Here is a 22,519-nt window from a genome sequence, read left to right on the forward strand (position 1 = left end):
ATTTAAAGTACACTTGGCCAGACACCTGAAACCTTCATACAGGAAATTTATCCCTCACTGGTTCACATTACCTTGGACAGTCTTAAGTATTGTTGTGATGTGTTTCTTGGAACTGGCATCAGCTGTAGTTATTTCAGGCCTGACTCACCTTCACCAACAAAAGACCTCATTAGCAAGGCCTATATTTTGAAGCATGCTGTTCAAACAATCAGTTTCAGATATTGCCCACCGCACTGTTAGTCTCCATTTACCTCTCACAGAAATGACACAAGTCCACTCGACTGAACATATACAGAACACACTCCAATCATCTAATACGTCTAATTACTGAAGAATCTCCATTCGTCTAAACACTCACTATGGGATGCAAGCTGTTTTATCATCTCTCATTGTCACATGGATCACCCCTAAGGCATGGGTAAATCAGACCGTGACCTCATTCAAGCCAAGATTAAAAGTATTGCACCTTATGTGCCAATAGCCACGTGTAGGATAAGATCATATGGCTGTTCCTTACGATAAGACTTCCCTGAGGGCACTTCCTGCTTCAAAATGAACACAGTAACATATGGGTGACCTGTAGTATGACTCCACACTAAATGTAGCTCTATTTCACCACCTAGTGCAACTCCTTAAACTTTCGTTCACATGATAAATTAACCTCTTACACGTAGCAGCAAATCTCGCAGTATACAAATCCCCTTAATTCTAACACACACCTATGTATGGTACATAATAGATGAAATGAAATGGAGCGAGCGATAAATAATTAATAGCAAAATCAGATGATGGAATTGAATACAAAAAATAATAATAGTTAATAATAATAATAATAATAATAATATATGCTGAGGAATGTTTGTAATGGGATTTGAACTGTTACACCACGTAGTATGATCCCATTTTTCCTAGCCATGAAAATGTTATTCGTCATCCTTTGTGAAAGGAATGTGATTTCAAATCGGGTAAGAGCCATCACCACAGTTGAATAGTAACGGGAAAAGGCCTTGAATTCCTGAACTTCACAGGATAAGTTGTGCACCTCTGGGGAGCAAGCTGGTAGGCTTGGGATTGTTCAGCTGTTTTGCTTCCTGACTAGCAGCAAGATTGCTGAGTATTTCTTGTCGCTTAGAAATTTATTTTGTGTTGAGTGGTACAGTGAAAGGTAGCGAATATTTGTTGCATGATAGCCTATATCAGGATTAGGAACATAATCAATCATCAAATCACTACTGATCTGCATTTAGGGCAGTCGCCCAGGTGGCAGATTCCGTATCTGTTGTTTTCCTAGCTTTTTCTTAAATGATCGCAAAGAAATTGGAAAATTGTTGAACATTTCCCTTGGTAAGTTATTCCAATCCCTAACTCTCTTCCTATAAACAAATATTTGCCCCAATTCGTCCTCTTGAATTTCAACTTTATCTTCATATTGTGATCTTTCCTACTTTTAAAGACACCACTCAAACTTATTCGTCTACTGATGTCCTCCCACGCAATCTCTCCACCGACAGCTCGGAACATACCACTTATGGAAAATTCAAAGTTCCCATTGAGGGAATTAGATATTTTTCACCTATAGAGCATGTCAAAAACAGATCAAATGTAAGGCTTTTCAGGCGTTTGCTCTATTAACCAGCGTTTAGTCTTAGGTCTGACACTAGACTCATCAGAGTGGGATGTGTCAGACCCCACCCACTGACGCTGGGGTTTATGCAGGTGAACTTGTCAGAAACCCATTATAACTGCATACGGGAGATAAATCTCCACAATGGAATTATTGCCCGCTTAGCAATTCCGAATGGAAGATTCTAAGTTCCCATTGAGGGAATTAGATATTTTTCACCAATAAAGCATGTCAAAAACACATCAGATGTAAGGCTTTTCAGGCGTTTGCTCTATTAACCACCGTTTCGTCTTAGGTCTGACACTAGACTCATCAGAGTGGGATGTGTCAGACCCCACCCACTGACGCTGGGGTGTATGCAGATGAACTTATCAGAAGCCCATTATAAGAGGCACAGTCTGATAACTGCATACTGGAAATAAATCTCCACAATGGAATTATTGCCCGCCTAGCAATTCCGAATGGAAAATTCTAAGTTCCCGTGGAGGGAATTAGTCTAGTGTCAGACCTAAGATGAAAAGCTGGTTAATAGAGCAAAAGCCTGAAAAGCTGAACTGTTTTTGACATGCTCTATTGGTGAAAAATATCTAATTCCCTCCATGGGAACTTAGAATGTTCCATTTGTAATTGCTAGTTGGGCAATAATTTCATTGTGGAGATTTATCTCCCCTATGCATTTATGTGCCTCTTATAATGGGCTTCTGATAAGTTCACCTGCATACACCCCAGCATCAGTGGGTAGGGTCTGACACATCCCACTCTGATGAGTCTAGTGTCAGACCTAAGACAAAACACTGGTTAATAGAGCAAACGCCTGAAAAGCCATACATTTGACATACCACTTAATCGAGCAGCTCGTCTCCTTTCTCCCAAGTCTTCCCAGCCCAAACTATGCAACATTTTTGTAACAGTACACTTATGTTGGAAATCGCCCGGAACAAATCGAGCTGCTTTTCTTTGGATTTTTTCCAGTTCTTGAATCAAGTAATCCTGGTGAGGGTCCCATACACTGGAACCATACTTTAGTTGGGGTCTTACCAGAGACTTATATGCCCTCTCCTTTACATCCTTACTACAAACCCTAAATACCCTCATGTCATTACCATGTGCAGAGATCTGTACCTTTTATTAACAGTCATATTTATGTGATTACCCCAATGAAGGTCTTTTCTTATATTAACACCTAGGTGCTTACAATGATCCCCAAAAGGAACTTTCACCCCATCAACACAGTAATTAAAACTGAGAGGACTTTTCCTATTTGTGAAACTCACAACCTGACTTTTAACCCCATTTATCATCATTGCCTACCATCCATCTCACAACACTATCGAGGTCACCGTGCAGCCGTTCACAATCTTGTAACTTATTTACTACTTTGTAGAAAATAACATCATCTGCAAACAGCCTAATCACTGATTCCACTTCTTTACACACATCATTGATAAATATAAGAAAACATAAAGGTCCAATAATACTGCCTTGAGGAATTTCCCTCTTAATCATTACAGGGTTAGATAAAGTTTCGCCTACTCTAATTCTCTGAGTTCTATTTTCTAGAAATATAGCCACCCATTCAGCCACTCTTTTATCTAGTCCAATGGCACTAATTTTTGCCAGTAGTCTTCATTGATCTATCCTATCAAATGCCTTAGATAGGTCAATTGCAATACAGTCCATTTGGCCTCCTGAATACAGGATATCTGCTATATCTTGCTGAAATCCTACAAGCTGAGCTTCAGTGGAATAACCTTTCCTAAACCCAAACTGCCTTCTGTCAAACCAGTTATTAATTTCGCAAACATGTGTAATACAGTCAGAAAGAATGCTTTTTCCAAAGCTTACACGCAATGCATGTCAGACTGACTGGCCTGTAATTTTCAGCTTTATGTCTATCACCCTTTCCTTTATACACAGGGGCTACTATAGCAACTCTCCATTCATTTGGTATAGCTCCTTCAACCAAACAATAATCAAATAAGTATTTCAGATATGGTACTATATCCCAACCCTTTGCCTTTAGTATATCCCCAGAAATCTTATCACCGAGCTTGATAGCTGCAGTCGCTTAAGTGCGGCCAGTATCCAGTATTCGGGAGATAGTAGGTTCGAACCCCACTGTTGGCAGCCATGAAAATGGTTTTCCGTGGTTTCCCATTTTCACACCAGGCAAATGCTGGGGCTGTACCTTAATTAAGGCCACGGCCGCTTCCTTCCCACTCCTAGCCCTTTCCTGTCCCATCGTCACCGTAAGACCTATCTATGATGATAGGAAAAACTTAAAACGGTCCACCTTTTCAATACAAAAAGTTATATTTTATTTATAACATGTATTTGTACTTGGAACTAGTTTCGACGCTGTGTTTGCGTCATCATCAGCCAAAATGGGAAACAGGCAAGCATGTAGGCATTTATGTTACACAAGGCGTTACATTAAACAATACACATCTTACAAGGAGATAAAAACAGGGACGAATATAGGAAACAAATGAATCGTTGAGAAAACAAAAGTTATACAAATTAAAAATAACCTTAACCACACATCTTGCAGTGCAAAAGTGTTCTTCTTGAATGATTCCTGAATGTAAAACACACGCGCACACATTTCTGAGGAGCCAGCAGGCAGGACAAAGTAAAGTGAAACCTTAAGAGTTCTTCTGAGAAGAGTTCATCATTTTTCTATGTTCCGACTAACTAATGAAGTCTCCCTTGAGTTCCTGATAAACATATACAACAGGAAATTCTCCTTCACTCTCCACACTAGCTATAAAGAACAACGGTAAAATTTTAAATATTGCGTAGAGACGTGAAAGCATGATTTTGAACATGATATAACTCCTTCAGATAACCCAGTTTTTACACAAGGTGTTACATTAATTAATACACGTCTTACGAGGAGACAAAAACAGGGACGAATGTGGGAACACATGCATCGTTGAGAAAGCAAAGTTATACATATTAAAAATAAGCTTAACCACACAACTTGCAGTGCGAAAATATTTGCCTTGAATGATTCCTGAATACAAAACGCACGCGCACACACTTCTAAAGAGCCAGCAGGCAGGAAAAAGTAAGGTGAAACCTTGAGAGTTCTTCTGAGAAGAGTTCATCATTCTTTCTATGATCTGACTAACTAATGAAGTCTCCCTTGAGTTCCTGATAAACATACACAACAGGAAAATTAAACAATACACATCTTACAAGGAGATAAAAAACAGGGAAAGTTATACATATTAAAAATAACCTTAACCACATATCTTGTAGTGCGAAAATATTCGTCTTGAATGATTCTTGAATACAAAACACACGCGCATACATTTCTGAAGAGCCAGGAGGCAGGAAAAAGTAAAGTGAAACCTTAAGAGTTCTTCTGAGAAGAGTTCATCATTTTTTCTATGTTCCGACTAACTAATGAAGTCTCCCTTGAGTTCCTGATAAACATACACAACAGGAAATTCTTCTTCACTCTCAACAATAGCTATAAAGATCAACGGTAAATTTCATTTTAAATATTGTGTAGAGACGTGAAGCATGATCTTGAATATAATATAACTCCTTCATTTAACCCAATTTTTTACACAAGGTGTTACATTAAACAATCCACATCTTACGAGGAGATAAAAACAGGGACGAATGTAGAAACAAATGCATTTTTGAGAAAGCAAAAATTATACATATTAAAATAAGCTTAACCACACAACTTGCAGTGCGAAATATTTGTCTTGAATGAATCCTGAATACAAGATGCACGCACACACTTTCTAAAGAGCCAGCAGGCAGGAAAAGGTAAGGTGAAACCTTAAGAGTTCTTCTGAGAAGAGTTCATCATTCTTTCTATGTTCCAACTAACTAAAGAAGTCTCCCTTGAGTTCCTGATAAACATACACAACAGGAAATTCTCTTTAACTCTCAACAATAGCTATAAAAGAGCAACGGTAAATTGTATTTTAAATACTGTGCAGAGATGTGGAAGCATGATCTTGAACATGCACAGTATTTAAAATACAATTTACCGTTGCTCTTTTATAGCTATTGTTGAGAGTTAAAGAGAATTTCCTGTTGTGTATGTTTATCAGGAACTCAAGGGAGACTTCTTTAGTTAGTTGGAACATAGAAAGAATGATGAAATCTTCTCAGAAGAACTCTTAAGGTTTCACCTTACCTTTTCCTGCCTGCTGGCTCTTTAGAAAGTGTGTGCGTGCATCTTGTATTCAGGATTCATTCAAGACAAATATTTCGCACTGCAAGTTGTGTGGTTAAGCTTATTTTAATATGTATAATTTTTGCTTTCTCAAAAATGCATTTGTTTCTACATTCGTCCCTGTTTTTATCTCCTCGTAAGATGTGGATTGTTTAATGTAACACCTTGTGTAAAAAATTGGGTTAAATGAAGGAGTTATATTATATTCAAGATCATGCTTCACGTCTCTACACAATATTTAAAATGAAATTTACCGTTGATCTTTATAGCTATTGTTGAGAGTGAAGAAGAATTTCCTGTTGTGTATGTTTATCAGGAACTCAAGGGAGACTTCATTAGTTAGTCGGAACATAGAAAAAATGATGAACTCTTCTCAGAAGAACTCTTAAGGTTTCACTTTACTTTTTCCTGCCTCCTGGCTCTTCAGAAATGTATGCGCGTGTGTTTTGTATTCAAGAATCATTCAAGACGAATATTTTCGCACTACAAGATATGTGGTTAAGGTTATTTTTAATATGTATAACTTTCCCTGTTTTTTATCTCCTTGTAAGATGTGTATTGTTTAATTTTCCTGTTGTGTATATTTATCAGGAACTCAAGGGAGACTTCATTAGTTAGTCAGATCATAGAAAGAATGATGAACTCTTCTCAGAAGAACTCTCAAGGTTTCACCTTACTTTTTCCTGCCTGCTGGCTCTTTAGAAGTGTGTGCGCGTGCGTTTTGTATTCAGGAATCATTCAAGGCAAATATTTTCGCACTGCAAGTTGTGTGGTTAAGCTTATTTTTAATATGTATAACTTTGCTTTCTCAACGATGCATGTGTTCCCACATTCGTCCCTGTTTTTGTCTCCTCGTAAGACGTGTATTAATTAATGTAACACCTTGTGTAAAAACTGGGTTATCTGAAGGAGTTATATCATGTTCAAAATCATGCTTTCACGTCTCTACGCAATATTTAAAATTTTACCGTTGTTCTTTATAGCTAGTGTGGAGAGTGAAGGAGAATTTCCTGTTGTATATGTTTATCAGGAACTCAAGGGAGACTTCATTAGTTAGTCGGAACATAGAAAAATGATGAACTCTTCTCAGAAGAACTCTTAAGGTTTCACTTTACTTTGTCCTGCCTGCTGGCTCCTCAGAAATGTGTGCGCGTGTGTTTTACATTCAGGAATCATTCAAGAAGAACACTTTTGCACTGCAAGATGTGTGGTTAAGGTTATTTTTAATTTGTATAACTTTTGTTTTCTCAACGATTCATTTGTTTCCTATATTCGTCCCTGTTTTTATCTCCTTGTAAGATGTGTATTGTTTAATGTAACGCCTTGTGTAACATAAATGCCTACATGCTTGCCTGTTTCCCATTTTGGCTGATGATGACGCAAACACAGCGTCGAAACTAGTTCCAAGTACAAATACATGTTATAAATAAAATATAACTTTTTGTATTGAAAAGGTGGACCGTTTTAAGTTTTTCCTATCATCCTTCTCAGTTCAATACGGACAAAAAATGAAATTCTTAGGTTTAAATGAAGCAGACCTATCTATGTCGGTGCGACGTAAAACAAGTAGCAAAAACAAAAAAAGAAGAAATCTTGTCAATTCCAGCTGCGTTTCTAGTTTTCAACTTTTGTATCTTACTGTAAATGTCATTGTTATCATAGGTAAATTTTAATACTACTTTAGTATTACTCACATCCCCTATCTGGACATTTATCCTTGTAACCAACAATCTTTGCATACAGCTGACTGAATACTTCTGCTTTGTGAAGATCCTTGCATACACACTCCCCTTGTTCATTAACGATTCTGGAATGTCCTTCTTTGAATCTATTTCTGACTAATTTTCACTAAAATTTGTATGACCACCAATTATGCTTGCCATCATGTTATCCTTAGCTGACTTCTTTGCTAGATTCAATTTCTTAGTAAGTTCCTTCAGTTTCTCCTTACTTCCATAACCATTTCTAACTCTATTTCTTTCCAACCTGCACCTCCTTCTTAGTCTCTTTACTTCTCTATTATAATATAGTGGATCTTTACCATTCCTTACCACCTTTAAAGGTACAAACCTATTTTCACATTCCTCAACAATTGCTTTATACCCATCCCAGAGTCTGTGTACAGTTTTATTTACCATTTTCCAGTGATCATAACTACTTTTTAAAAACTCTCTCATGCCTGTTTTATCAGTCATATGGTACTGCCTAATAGTCCTAATTTTAATACCTTCCTTTCTTTCACATTTATTTTTAACTACGACAAAAACAGCTTCGTGATCACTAATACCATCTATTACTTGGGTTTTTCTATAGAGCTCATCTGGTTTTATCAGCACCACATCCAAAATATTCTTCCCTCTAGTTGGTTTCATCACTTTCTGAATTAGGTGCCCTTCCCATATTAACTTATTTGCCATTTGATGTTCATGCTTCCTGTCGTTCGCATTACCTTCCCAATTGACATTTGGTAAATTCAGATCACCCGCTACAATCACGTTCCTTTCCTTATTGTTTCCCACATAGCTGATTATCTTATCATATAATTCTGAATCAGTATCAGCGCTACACTTTCCCAGTCTGTACACTCCAAAGACATCAAGTTGCCTATAATCTTTAGAGATGAGCCTTACACCCAGAATTTCATGTTTTTCATCCTTAACTTTTTCGTAGCTCACAAATTCCTCTTTTACCAGAATGAATACCCTCCCTCCTACCATTCCTATCCTATCTCTACGATACACACTCCTGTTCCGTGAGAACATTTCTGCGTCCATTATATCATTTCTCAGCCATGATTCAACTCCTATTACAATATCTGGTAAGTATATATCTGTTAAATTACTTAATTCGAATCCTTTGTTTACAATGCTTCTACAATTCAGCGCTAACATTTTTATGTCATCCCTACTTGATTTTCAGTTCGCTGTTCGCTTAACACCCCTCCCTAGGCCACCCCGTTTCCCTGAATGTACCTGCCTATATCCCTTCTAAACAAGTTTCCTAACTTATATGTACCACTGCGGTTTAAGTGAAGGCCATCCGAGCGCAGATCCGTGTCTCCTATCCACCCATTAGGATCTAGAAATCTCACTCCCAGTTTCCCAAATACCCACTCCATAGTCTCATTTAAATCCCCAATCACCTTCCAGTCAGTATCCCTCCTACACAGTATTCCACTGATAACAATCTCCGCTTCCTTAAACTTCATCCGTGCTGCCATTTACCAAATTCCACACGTCCCCAACTATGTTGGTACTTATACCTGCTTGCCTTACGTTGTTAGTACCAACGTGAAACACTATCACCTTCTCCTTTCCCTCTTCCTTCTCTTCTACTTTCCTTAACATCTGCCTTAACCTGATACCTGGATAACAATCTACCCTGGTTCCCTTTCCTCCACACACTTTCCCCACATGTCTAACGATGGAATCCCCCATGACCAGAGCCTCAACCCCACCCGCCTCATTTGAACCCCTCCCCTCCTGGTCTGCCCTATTTTCTCTCACTGCTGCCCATGACCTTGTTCCACCTGTCTTTTCCTTTCCACTACACTAAATTTCCCTTTCCTACCTTTTTCCTTCCTTCCTCTTACTTTCACACATATCAGCAACAGTTCCCTGTTGCTCATCTTCCCTCGGTTGTTCTACCTGCAGTGACTCGTACCGATTTCTCACAGACACCTGTCATGAATTCTGATCCTGAACAGAGCCCTTAGCCTGCAATCTCCTTTCCCTTAAAACATCATGTGAACTTGTTTAGTGTGGTGCATATTTTTCTTGTGATATCCTAGTTATGGATATGGAAAAAGTTGTGAAATTCCTTACTAATGAAGACTAAATTAAAATTTATCAGAAAGTGAACTGCCATCTGCATCTTTAAGCATGCAAGGGGGCATGAATGTTGAAACTCGCACCTTTTGAGTTTTGACTCGGTCATTAGATTTGGTCAAACTTTTTGTTGGATTAAAAATGGCGACTAGAGTCATTCTCTCTCAGTTGCGCATGGCTGAGTTTAACTTCCAATTCATTGTCTAAGAATGTGACCAGAAAATACTGTGTAATAACCCACTGGTCCGAAATAAAAGAGACTATTGGCTTTACGTTGCACCGACACAGATAGGTCTTGTGGTGACGATGGGACAGGAAAGGGCTAGGACTGGGAAGGAAGCAGCTGTGGCCTTAATTAAGGTACAGCCCCAGCATTTGCGTGGTGTAAAAATGGGAAAGCACAGAAAACCATCTTCAGGGCTGCCGATAGTGGGATTCGAACCCACTATTCCTGAATGCTGGATACTGGCCACATTTAAGCGACTGCAGATATCAAGCTCGGTAAATAAAAGAGGCTTCTTCTAACATATGGTTTAAAAAGAATGTGTTCTACAATAATACTTTGATATTTTGTTGTTGTTAGTGGATATGTAGAAATCCTATGATATTTTGTTGTTGTTAGTGGATGTGTAGAAATCCTAGGATATCACAACACATTTAAATGCTATTTTATGAAGTCATTCAATCACTTTACAAAAGAAAAATCTTTGTTATATGTTTATATTATAACATAAAGGTTTTTTTTCTTTTGTAAAGTGATAGCTGTCAATACCGAATGAGACTTATAACATGCAATCAGTCAGCCATCTGACTGACCATTTGCAGTACCATAGCTTGTTACTTCTCATGTGGAAATTTTTGTGCCATTTGGTAACTAAATCCATTCTCTGTAAACTGCATTGTTACACAATTTTTTTTCTTTCAGGAGTAAGTTGAAAATGTTGGAGCAAGAAATATTAATTTTACATAACATTGCTTTGTTCTGTTTTTATTCCTTTTTCCTGTGTTACTTTTTAAACTGTGTACAAAACCGCACATTTGTATTCCAGAGCACTTGTGTTAGCATCTCCTGAAATTCGCTTCCAAGTTGATAGTGAAACCCATGATCCAATAGAAGTTGAAGCTAAGAAGTTACGTGAGACTAATTCTATGGTAGAAGAATTTATGTTGCTGGCTAATATCTCTGTTGCGACCAAGATTTTAGAGGATTTCCCAGAATGTGCGATGCTTCGCCGGCATCCTGAACCGCCAGCGAATAATTTTGATCCTCTTGTTAAGGCTGGAAGAAAGTTGGTATGTTGAACATATCTTTTTATGTTATAAATGAAAATTTTTTCAGTCTGGTGAATATTTACAAGCCCTTTCATTGTTTGTGATAGAAAGAGTAATGTTTGATTCTATAGCCTAGATATGGCATATTGGTCCATAATTTATTATGAGTTGATTAATAGCAAAACTTATTAAACTTTTTGTTGATTTGAAGCTTTTTCCTGTTTGTGTGAAAGTGTAGAAATTTCTCTGTTATTTATTTGAAGTTTAGAAGTATAATAATTTTAAGTTGTAATGTTAATGTGATTAAAAGAAGCCCAAACCCACATACAGTTTGGATGCTCTGGTTTCCACAAGTGCCCCAAGCCTGAGTGTAGGTTAAGCTGCCATAACTTGCTTCCAAGTTGATAGTGAAACTCATGATCCAGTAGAGTGGAAGCTAAGAAGTTATTAATCTTTTTGTTGATTTGAAGCTTTTCCATGTTTATGACTAAAAAGAAGCCCAAGTCCACATATAGGTTGGGTGCTCTGATTTCCACAAGTGCCCCAACCCTGACCATACCCCAAAGATACTAGAACTTCATCACCAGATATATTAAAGCAGGCTTGCTGTGAACAAGGTGTTGTTGCGTTGTTTAGTGGTTGGTTTTCAGCTGTGTTGTGTAGTTGTCGTTGAGGAGCAATATGTCTTGAGTATTTCAGTGTGTGGAGCAGTCACGTGAGTTGATTGTGCAAGTTATGGTCTTGTCCGGAATCGAGCCTAGTGAACTGCAGTAGTGTGTTGCAATAGTCACATGACTTGTATTCGAATACAGCTACAGAGAACTGCTAGGTGGAGTGACTGGTGTGTGTGAAGCAAAGTGAAAGGTGAGACCTATCAATAAAGATTGGAAAGGGACTGCCCATTCCAGGTAAACACTAGCAAGCCGGAGATCTTCTGTGAGGGCAAGAGACTCTTGTAAATAGCTGCTAATTAGTGAAGTGTTGTTATTCATTGTCAAGTATAATTGTGTGTGTACTATTGGGTCATCTTAGATTAAATTAGATCAATAAAATGGTCTGTGTTTTGTTTGTAACAGTGTCCTTCATAGCTGATAGGGATACTTTCAGCAACAGATTCCAGCTGTAGTTGTAATTGCTTGCAATCAATCTTATTCAAGTTGAAACTGTATTTGCTTGATGAGTACAGGGGCTGAATGTCAGTTTAATTCTGAATATTTTGGGTCGATGCTGGCTAGGAAGCAGTCGCCCATAGTTTTGATACATCAGACAAAGCCACAGCTGAACTTGGAAGGTACACCTGGCAGCAGAATAGGAAGACGAGTGCTACGTGCGATGAGTGAAGAATTAGCAGAATTCATTGAACAGTAAATTGTATCCCATTTATATTTCAATTTCAAAACTCGATACTAAGAAGGAATATGGTATTTATGAGAATATAGGATTCAACCATGGAAACTGGATATGTGGATAAACGAATATAGAGTCTAGGTCAAGAAAAATTGTGAACGCGTGTAACCATGCACGAGTGCACACAAAGTCGAAATATGTGTTGTCATTTCTGTTAATTGTACTCATCATGCAAGCTGATTTTTTATGTTTGATAAAATCTTTCTTTTTTTATACCCGGTCTTTTAAGACTGTGCACGACTAAATCCATTAAAAGATCCTGTGCAAGTAATTAAGTGTTAGCTAGAGCTACTGCACAGTAGTTGAAAATTTGACATATCTCTGTTGACATCTTTATGGTAAAACACTAGTCAGTGGAATTTGTGGAAATTTGCATATATGTTAGTGGGGAGGCAGTTTTATAGGAGCCAGGCTTATTGGCCCAAAGTGTGGGTTCAGTCCTGGCTCAGTCCCACAGAAGGTGCTCAGATATGCCTCAAGTTGTTAGAGATATCGGCATGTAAAAGAACTCTTGAAGGCAAAATTCCTCCACCCTTTGTGAGGGCTGATGATGAATCAAAATGTCCTTGAATTTGGAAATGCACCTGTAGTTCATATTGGATCACTTTGTAGGAGGTTCTTAGTAAGAGGGGAGGAAGAATAGAAATGGAAATTTGATGGGGAGGGAGAGAGAGGGATGGTGGTGGTGGTGGTGGTGGAAGATTATTTTTTTTGTGGGGTTGGGGATGGGAGTAGATTAGAAAAGAACACGCTTGAGGAGATCTGAAGATAATAGGTCAGTGAGTGGGAAGTTTTCATGATGTAAGAACTTGCCCAGAGAGCTCATATTGTCATTGGAAGCAAGATAGAGGGACTTCCTGAAAATAAAGGCACCCTGTTGTATTTGTACCTTTGTGATTAGGTTTGGTGATCATTCTGTATTCATATTATTTGTTCCTCATCCAGGGCTTTGAGATCAACACTGAGAGTGGTAAGGAACTGGCCCTTTCATTGGACAGAGCTGTGCGTCCAGATAACCCATATTTCAACACCATGCTTCGAATTCTGGCAACTCGCTGCATGATGCAGGCTGTATACTTTGCCAGTGGCATGCTTCAGAAAGAAGAATTCTTTCATTATGGGTTGGCAGTACCAATTTACACTCACTTTACTTCACCAATTAGAAGGTAAGACTTCTGTAGTACAAGACAGTGTTGCTTTGTTTTATCATATTGAACTGTTATTGCAGTAATTAGGCCATTTTTGTTCTTCCTCCTAGAGATGTAGAATTATTTTAACTTATTTTAACCAAGGACAATATAGCATTGTTATTTATTATAGTAATTTATTGCTATTTATTATAGTAATTTAGTGATATTAATGCCTGCTATTGATGAGTAGTTTTGTATATTAGCAAAAGTGTAATAATAATGCTCTGGATTGATCATTCGTCAAAACTTGAGATGGAGCTTCCATCATTTTCATCCTCTCTAAGTGAATATTATGTTATATATTAAGTATATCTTCAGATGTACTGCCCAGTAGTAGACTTTAATTAGTGTTAGGGCACCCGTGGTCTTTGTTACAGCTTGAACTGTGTGGGGGAGACTGACTACCAGGTATTAAAATGTCTCTGGGGTAATGGCAGATCATTCTTCCTACAACGCTGTAAGAAGTGTAGTTAGTGACATGGTTCGTTAGGGCCTGGAGCAAAGTTGCCATTCTCGTTCCATCCCTGATACCTGAGGTGTTTGATTGGATTGAGTTCAAGGCTCTGAACTCGCTAGTCTATTTGTACACTAACCACTTAACATTTACTTGCAGATCTCTATTTATTGGCAGGGACCATTATCATGCTGAAACACATAGTGACCATCTCTGAACTGGTCTTCTACATAGACAATGCACAGCTGGTCAGAATATTCTTATATCCTTCTGCCATTAATGTAATCTGTAGTATTTTGAAAGCCCAAATCCTTTCCATGGAAAAGGCCCCCACCACCACTGTCTCCCCAAATTTTCCTGTGCCGGGCTGAGTGGCTCAGACGGTTAAGGCGCTGGCCTTCTAACCCCAACTTGGCAGGTTCGATCCTGGCTCAGTCCGGTGGTATTTGAAGGTGCTCAAATACGACAGCCCCGTGTCGGTAGGTTTACTGGCACGTAAAAGAACTCCTGCGGGACTAAATTCCGGCACCTCGGCGTCTCTGAAGACCTTAAAAAGTAGTTAGTGGGACGTAAAGCAAATAACATTAAGATTAAGAAAAAATTTTCCTGTAAAGGCTATTTCTATCCCATCGTCACCGTAAGACCTATCTGTGTCAGTGCGACGTAAAGCCAATTGAAAAAAGAAACCTGTGGGCACAGTATAGGTTGGTATGTATCATTTGCCACAGCCAAACTCTCCCATATGACTGCTATGTGGTATAGAATGATTAATCAGTACAATTCATGCATTTCCTGACACCACTGAACGTGGCACATAGTGTTCACTGGCAAAATGTGTGGTTTATGTGTAGTTTTCTCAGCTTGGAACCCTAGTCTTTGTATCTCCTAGTGCACAGTAATGGGTGGGGTATCTACAGGTCATGAAAGTTAAGTAAAAGTAAGTATTGGAAAGTAACAAACAAGTGTCAAATCAAGTCATAAATAGATAGAAGGAGCAAGAAAAGGAACACAAAATAGGATGAACATAAAGGCAGGTCATTATGTGAAGAGGGAGCAACAGAAAGAAAAGCACAAAAAAAAAAAAAAAAGGGACGAGGGCAGTCTCCATATCTTCATACATCGCCATCTACAAAGAGATAGGCTCTCTCCTCCTCAGTCCCAGTTTTTCCACATCTCTTCTCATCCCCCAGCAAGCTTTTCTGCAACCCAGCCTCATCAGGAGGGTGGACATCAACGCTCATTGAGGGGCCATACTGACAGATCTTCAGTCTTGATGTGGGAAGTGTAGGATAAGAAGAAAGCCGGATAAGTACAGGAAAATGGAAGAAACAGAAGCAAAGGTAAGTGCAGGTTGTAAAATATTAGGATCATAGAACAAACACGAAAGAAGGAAAAGATTCCAATGGGATAATATAAGTATTGGAAAGGGACTAACTTAAAATCTAAATCTAAACGTTTGTACAAAATGATGTATAGCTTTGCATCAAGATTCATTAAGAAAAGTGATATTACCAGTCCATCTAACCATAAAACATCTCATTATCTAGATATCAGATTTGGTGCCACTGTTGCTAGCAAGATCAGCAAGGAAAAGAATGTTCTTGTTTTCAAACATGACTGCAAAGGTATTCAGAAAAGTCTGTACCTAAAAATTGCAGAGAAGAGTCATTTGAAATAAAAGATAATGAAAGGTGTTTCAAGTTTATCGCCTGAAGTTATGCCGAGTTTTGGGATATTCTCGAGTGATGATAGCACTGGAAAAGTTTATGTCAAAAGAACAAATGACTACATTAGCAATGGATGATTTAAAAAAGGGAATACTTGCAATTTTGTGAGAATTCTGAAGAAGAACTAAAACTAAAAAAATCCACAAGTGGACAAACTTGATCATTTCTTAATGTATTTACTGCAAAGCTCAAACTGTGGTTTCATGAAATTCTTGCAGAAGTTGCTCTGCATATTTTGTGGTAATGCCACAGTTGAAAAAGAACATTTGGTAGAAAACCTACAAGGAAATACTACTGTTGCACAGAGAAGTGTGCACAGTGCAATGCAAACTTTAGGTGGATTATTGAACAGTGATAAAAACTAAACGTTGATATTACTGAATCAATGATACATGCTGTGAAAAATGCTTCTTCAAAAAGACAAGAAGTGTTAAAGAAGAAGAGAAGTTATGAAGAAGGAGAGGCTAAATCCAAAATGACAGATTACAAGGTGATGTGTAGTCAGCGCTACAAATCTTTTCAGCTGTTATTTTTGGCTTTCTAGAATGGGACTGTTAACAAATAGAAGAACTCATCAGGGAAAGGAAGTTTTATGTAGTTTTCTAATGTTTCATGTAGCACTGGATGCTGCAATTTGTTATGTGGTATATCATTTGCAAGAAATGCTTGACAAATATCTTGTGAGAAATGGCAGTTTGCTGGACCAAGTTTCTCATCTTCCATTTTGGGAAGCAGAAGCAACAAATTTGACCATTTTTGGTCCTTAGTTGGTCCATATTGACTAAGCTCAGCTCGGCTTCTTTAACCATGCACATTTCACATGTTTTGTTATTGCTACCAGTTGTGTAACTTGCAGATGCATGCCTGCAGCTTCGGGTTTCTCACAAATGTTGCAAAATAATACAGTTCTTTCACTCTTAGAAACATCCCCAAATTCACGCACAAAACGGTTCAAAGAAACGCTCTTCACACTTTTGGGATGCATCTTACGATGGTTGGGGCATAAATCGTAGCAACTTCCCCCTCTCGCAGGAATACAGGATCTACCAGACAAATGGAAATATACATATGGGAGTGTGAAGTGTTGTGGAATGTACGAATAATGCTGAGTAGGTTTACCAGGTGTTGGATGTAAAGCAAGGAAACTGTCAGCCATTAAATCGTTACGGTAAACCCTCAAAGTAGACCCCTAAATTGTCCACAACACACTGCCAGAGATGCAGGAGATGTCAGACACAAGTCGCCTCACCCTGCCCAAATTTTGCTATCTCTTTTTTTTTTTTTTTTTTTACAGCGTTCGCAATATCTCCCATGCAATGGTTCTTTCACTTGGAAAGAGGTCAAAATTGCACATAGACAGATCCAGTGAGTATTGCGACTGTTCCAGTACTCTCGTCCCCAGCGCTGAAGTTGCCTCCGTACAGCCTCTGCTGCATGCGGTCTGGCATTGTCATAGAGAAGAATGACATTGTTGAGAAGATCTGGATGTTTATCCCTAATAGCACAATGTAACCATCTCTCCAGGAAGGTTCTGTATTATGTTGCTGTCACCATTGTGCAATATGGAATTAAGTATCCTGTATCATGCCTCTGACATCGTCAGCCAGCTTCAAAGGGGGTAGGGTTTTGCTGGAACTTCGGAGTTCATGGTGATCCTACATGTCACCATTCTGCAGACTGGCATTTGAGCTCTAGTTCATACACCCTGGCCTAAAATTCATCCACAATCACTATTCTTCCCAGCATTTTCTAGCCTTCCTGCCTGTAGCACACCAAGTGGTCAAGTGGTCAGAGCATAGACATACCTTGTCCACTTTTGCCCGTCAGTGGGTGAGAGTGGCACGCACCGTGATGCAATTTTACGCAGTTGAAGATCTTCCCATATAATTCTGTGGATGGTTCATTTTTCGATACCTGTTTTGGCTTTAAATCAAATAGTGTCCATCTTCTGTCCACGTCCATGCACTGGGTAATTACTGCACGTGGCACATCAGTCCGAACTCTTAATAGATCTTCCGGACTGTTGCACATCGATACTCATTTCATGTCCACGCTGAAATGCTGCTACTCATCTTGTAAATGTTTGATATGGAAGGCATTATTCCTCAAAGCTTCCACAAGCTCTCTGTGACATTGTGGCAAATGGCCCATTTGATATAGACATGCTGTTCTTATGCCTTTGCTGGTGAGATCTAGTGTTTACAGTAAACTATGTCTCCCGGTATGGGCTAGAACAATTTTGTTACTTTCATTGACCTGTCTCAGTCTCCTCCTTGGCTTTGACAATATGGAAGTGACTGAGGTACGAGTGATGCTAGTAATGCTATTCCTTATGCAGCCAGTCCCAGCTATGAATGGTATGAAAAAGTTTTCCCAAAAAGTCAGTTAGTGCATGCATTTCAGTTGGCTTGGCAGACTGATATGTAATAGCATCGCCTGGCTCGGTGAAGAATGCAACGAGAAACTACCCCTCTTCATTTCCCTAGTACGCCTCTTCAGTTATGCCTTTGCCATCTATGACCGCTAATGGTGGAGCTGTTGAGGATCCAACCAGCCTTTGGACTGAGGACTGAACATACATACACACGCCGTTCTTGCCTCGTCACATTCATTCTGTACGGAGTATGACTCACTACTGCAGTCCCATTGCCCTTAATGTGATCTCGTACTGTGCCCATGTACTGTGAGTGTCATGCTTTCCAAGACATATGACCATTGTATGACCATGCAGATGTGAGGAATAGATAGTTACCATGGCTTATGTCCTAACCCTCATATTTGTTGAAACAGGAAATCCACACTATCAGTCTGTCTATGTCTAAGTTTAGCAGACCATTGTAATTTCAGGAAAAATTTCCTGTTAAGGTACAGAATAGTAGAGGGGCAAAGAATGCTTAATGAGACTCTGACCGATCCAGCCCCCTGCTATCTTTTATGACCAGGAAATTCCTGTCTTGAAATAGAATACAGAGATGAGGATGCACTGACGAAAGAGAGAAGCCAGTTGCTAGAATTTCTAAAGGTCAAAAATGTGGGCACAAGACATCCAAGAAATAGAACATTCTGCCAAATATAGGAAATACGTAGTTATGAATTAATACACCAGAATATGTATTTAATTATAAACAGCAAAAGTATGTAAATAAATAAAAATGTAAGCACATAATTATCCGAGCCATACTCATAACATTAGTTTTCATATGCAGACAAATGTTGGTAAGTAATGAATATGTAAACCTTTTTCTTTCTTTTTGACATATACAGTATATGAATTTAATTGAAAAAAACTGAATTCTACTAATAGTGTACTATCATCTCTCTCCCTTTGTTCGGATGCAGCCAGCTAAGGGCAGATATGGTTACTCTCTATTTCATCCGTTACCATATTCCAGTCCAGATTTCTTTACTTTGTCTGGATCTTCCTCAGTTGTTTTCTTTTCATTTGAATTTCCATAGTTTTTTATCACATTCTTTCTTTACTCATGCATGTATTATGCCCAGAACATCTCAGTCCATTTTTCTCCCTTCTGTCACAGTGCAGAAACAAATGGTTGAAACCAGACTTGCTGTAGACATCAGTAAGCCTGACATTACAGGTTATTTCAACAAGGTGTGTGCAATTTCAAATTAATCATTCCACATTTTAGTTCTCCAAGAATAAAAGGACCAGAAAATTCATTCACGTACCACAATAAATTACTACAGGCTACAAATTGAGGATCATTATCCTAATTAATGAGGACCATTTCTAAGTACAACCAGAATGCTGGAATACTACCACTGGAAATTTACTGGGGAGAATGCAAATTGCGGGAGGTGGTAGTATCTTTTTGGAATATTTGGAAACTGTGTCACCCATTAATATATGTCTCTGGCACCAGGGGAACAGGAAGCATAAATTTAGTAATTGTAGTTTTTCTGGATTTTTCCACAGTCTGCAAGCAGATACTGGGACAATACATTAGTTTTAACTCTCAGAGCAATATTTACATTCTTATCCCTAAAATTATTCATATACTGATACATACAGGCTATAAGATTTGTTTTACTCTTAGAATATAAGTTCCTGGGGTTAATGACCACTGTTTTCCTACTCCAACATGTAACCTATAAAACCTTGTAACTCATCCAATGGTGTGTGTCTGCACCCTGAACATGCCAGTCTTGATGTTGTTATATTTCCAGGGGCAACTTAAAAATAAAATAATCATACGTATTTTTTTCACCACACGTAATCTGACTGAAATATACAGTAGTTTGAATGTTTCACAGATATGCAGACATCATAGTTCATCGTTTGCTGGCAGTGTGCATTGGAGCTGACTCAACATACGCAGATCTCTTGGATAAACGCAAAAGCCATGCATTGTGCCACAATCTGAACTACAGAAACCGAATGGCTCAATATGCGGGACGAGCTTCAGTTGCCCTGCATACTCATGTGAGTCAGCCTACTGCTATATGATAATATTAAATAGTTCAAATTATCTTTGATTAATAGATCTAATATAACTCTTGCTTTTGATTTAACATTCTTTTTGTAGTAGTAGTAGTAGTAGTAGTAGTTCTTCCTGTTCCATTCCATGTGCATGGTGTTTTGAGGTGACCCCACCCAAAAAAAACTTGTACATATAATAAGCATACTGCTAAAATGGGCAGTAAATCCAGTCAACAAAGTATCACACAAGATCTCAGCACATTCTGAGAAGTTATAAAAAATTATTGAAATAAGCTCAGAGCATTTAACATGTATAAAATAAACTGAAACAATATTGTAGCATCATTAGTTACAGTACCATTTATATACAAAGGAAAAACAAATTGAAAACTGATAAAATGTACTACATTACCAGTATGGTACATTGAACTTTGTTGTATTATTAAAATAAGTCTTGCCTTTATGCAAGATGGTACACATCCATCACCTAGTGCTCCATTACTGCATTGTCATACGTAGGATGCTTGTGTAGTAGTGTCCCAACCATGCACTAGCCACTAGCATCTTGGAAAGATGTGGCAATCAGCTGATTCCACTTCGAAACTGGGGCGAAACACTGGTAATTTCACAATTAAATTAAGCCGGCAGAACTTGAATACTTTAAAATAAGTCTGCGACTTGGCTTGTTTCTTACAAAACTAGTGGCAATGGCTCACCTCTAAATTTTGCCAATAATTCCAAGAATATCAATATGGTATTTTCTATAAGCTCTATTGTTGCATCAGTTTGGTGGTTCTTTAATCGCAAGTCCTATCCCTCTCTTCATAATTTTGAAATATCTTCCTTTATAATATCTTTGAAGTCATTGCTGTGGTCTTCCCTCCATCTGTATTTAGGCACTAATCACTTTTTAATATTTTGCGATGGAATAACACAGTCTCATTTCTTTTATTTACTGAATGGACTATGTCTCTATGTGATGTAATCATATTTTATTATCTTCTGGACAGACATTATTTAAATGATACACCAATATTGAGCTTCAACAATGTACTTCATAGTTTGTGTAATGGTGGGAAGGTTCCGCTCTGCGGTACTATACTTGTACTCTGTGCACATTTTGTGTATGTGCGGAACACTAGCCAAGCTTGTTGTGGTCTCTTGTGAGATGCAATACAGTCAAAATGGCAGCAGCCCGACTTCTTTGTTTGGTACGATCTGTTGTGATCAAAGACTACGTAAAGATAGTACCATTTAACCTTGAAATTGTGTGAATACTACAAGAGTTACTGGTCATGGAGGCTACAGTCATCTACATCTTGTGCAGCATGTATTGAGTGAGTTACGTGTTTAGCTGAAGTTATATAAGTACCCCACTCCTTGTTCTGTAATTGAAGGGAAGACGGTGTCATCACAACTACAGATCAATATGTGTAGTGTGGTTCGTCATGCTTGATGAAAATTTGTGATGGGTTGTTGTGCATAGCAGTCTGTAACAACTCACTCTCTTTTGATGAGTAATTGTCGTATCGGACACGCACGCTGGCTTAAATTAAATTCTGAATACTGTATCGAACTCCAGGAAAATTAATGATCTGATATTTTTGGAAACTTTTCTGTTTTGATTTGTGTCTGATAAGTTAAATTACTATTCTCATAGTTAACAATTATATGTAACTAGTCCAGATGTAAATTTGTTAACTCCAAGATAATGATGTAATTTCTTTAACTTCAAAACCAGTTGACGTAGTAGAGTTTTGATTACGATATTATTTCCTTGGTTTCATTGTTTTATTTTCATTTAAATAATGATCCCTTAACTGTACTTTAACCTTACCTATCGGGACAGTGGTTCCGTGACTTTATTTCAAGCCTTGTTATATTAATGTTGTGTTAAAATATTGTTCTGATTTTTACATGTGTTAAGTAATACTAATTTGGGGAATATATTCAAATCATCATCATCATCATCATCAGTTTTCCACTCCAGTTGCCTGGGTGTGGTTTACGAGCACTCTCCACTTCTGTCTGTCCATGTACCACTCTTCTCTCAAGACGACATCCCAGCTGATTCCTCTTGTTCCTATGTCCTCTTTCACTTGGTCCAGCCACCTCTTCCTAGGTCTTCCTACCAGTCGTTTTCCGGCCACGACTGTGTGTAGCCATTGTTTTGCTGTCCTTCCATCGTCCATTCGTTTGACATGGCCAAACCATTTCAAACGGGCCCTTGTCACTTTTTCATTCAGGGATGGGTACACACCAGCTTGCTCCCTTATTCTTTCATTCCTTACCCTGTCCCTTTTTGTCTTCTGTACCATAGTTCGTAGGAACTTCATTTCTGCGGCTTGTAGTTTGCTGTCCACTTGTTGGGTTGTTGTG

General features: G+C 38.4%; 1 protein-coding gene across 1 annotated transcript in view; it reads left to right on the forward strand.

Annotated features, from left to right (window-relative positions):
* Window positions 1-22,519, forward strand: part of Dis3 (exosome complex exonuclease RRP44-like protein Dis3) — a 403,141-nt gene that overhangs the window by 329,501 nt on the left and 51,121 nt on the right. The window contains exons 13-15 of the mRNA XM_067142669.2: window positions 10,702-10,945; window positions 13,277-13,497; window positions 19,975-20,143. Of these exons, the coding sequence (XP_066998770.1) occupies window positions 10,702-10,945; window positions 13,277-13,497; window positions 19,975-20,143 (634 nt within the window). The remainder of the gene's footprint in view (window positions 1-10,701; window positions 10,946-13,276; window positions 13,498-19,974; window positions 20,144-22,519) is intronic.

Source organism: Anabrus simplex, chromosome 3 (assembly GCF_040414725.1).
Source record: "Anabrus simplex isolate iqAnaSimp1 chromosome 3, ASM4041472v1, whole genome shotgun sequence".
Lineage (NCBI taxonomy): Eukaryota > Metazoa > Arthropoda > Insecta > Orthoptera > Tettigoniidae > Anabrus > Anabrus simplex.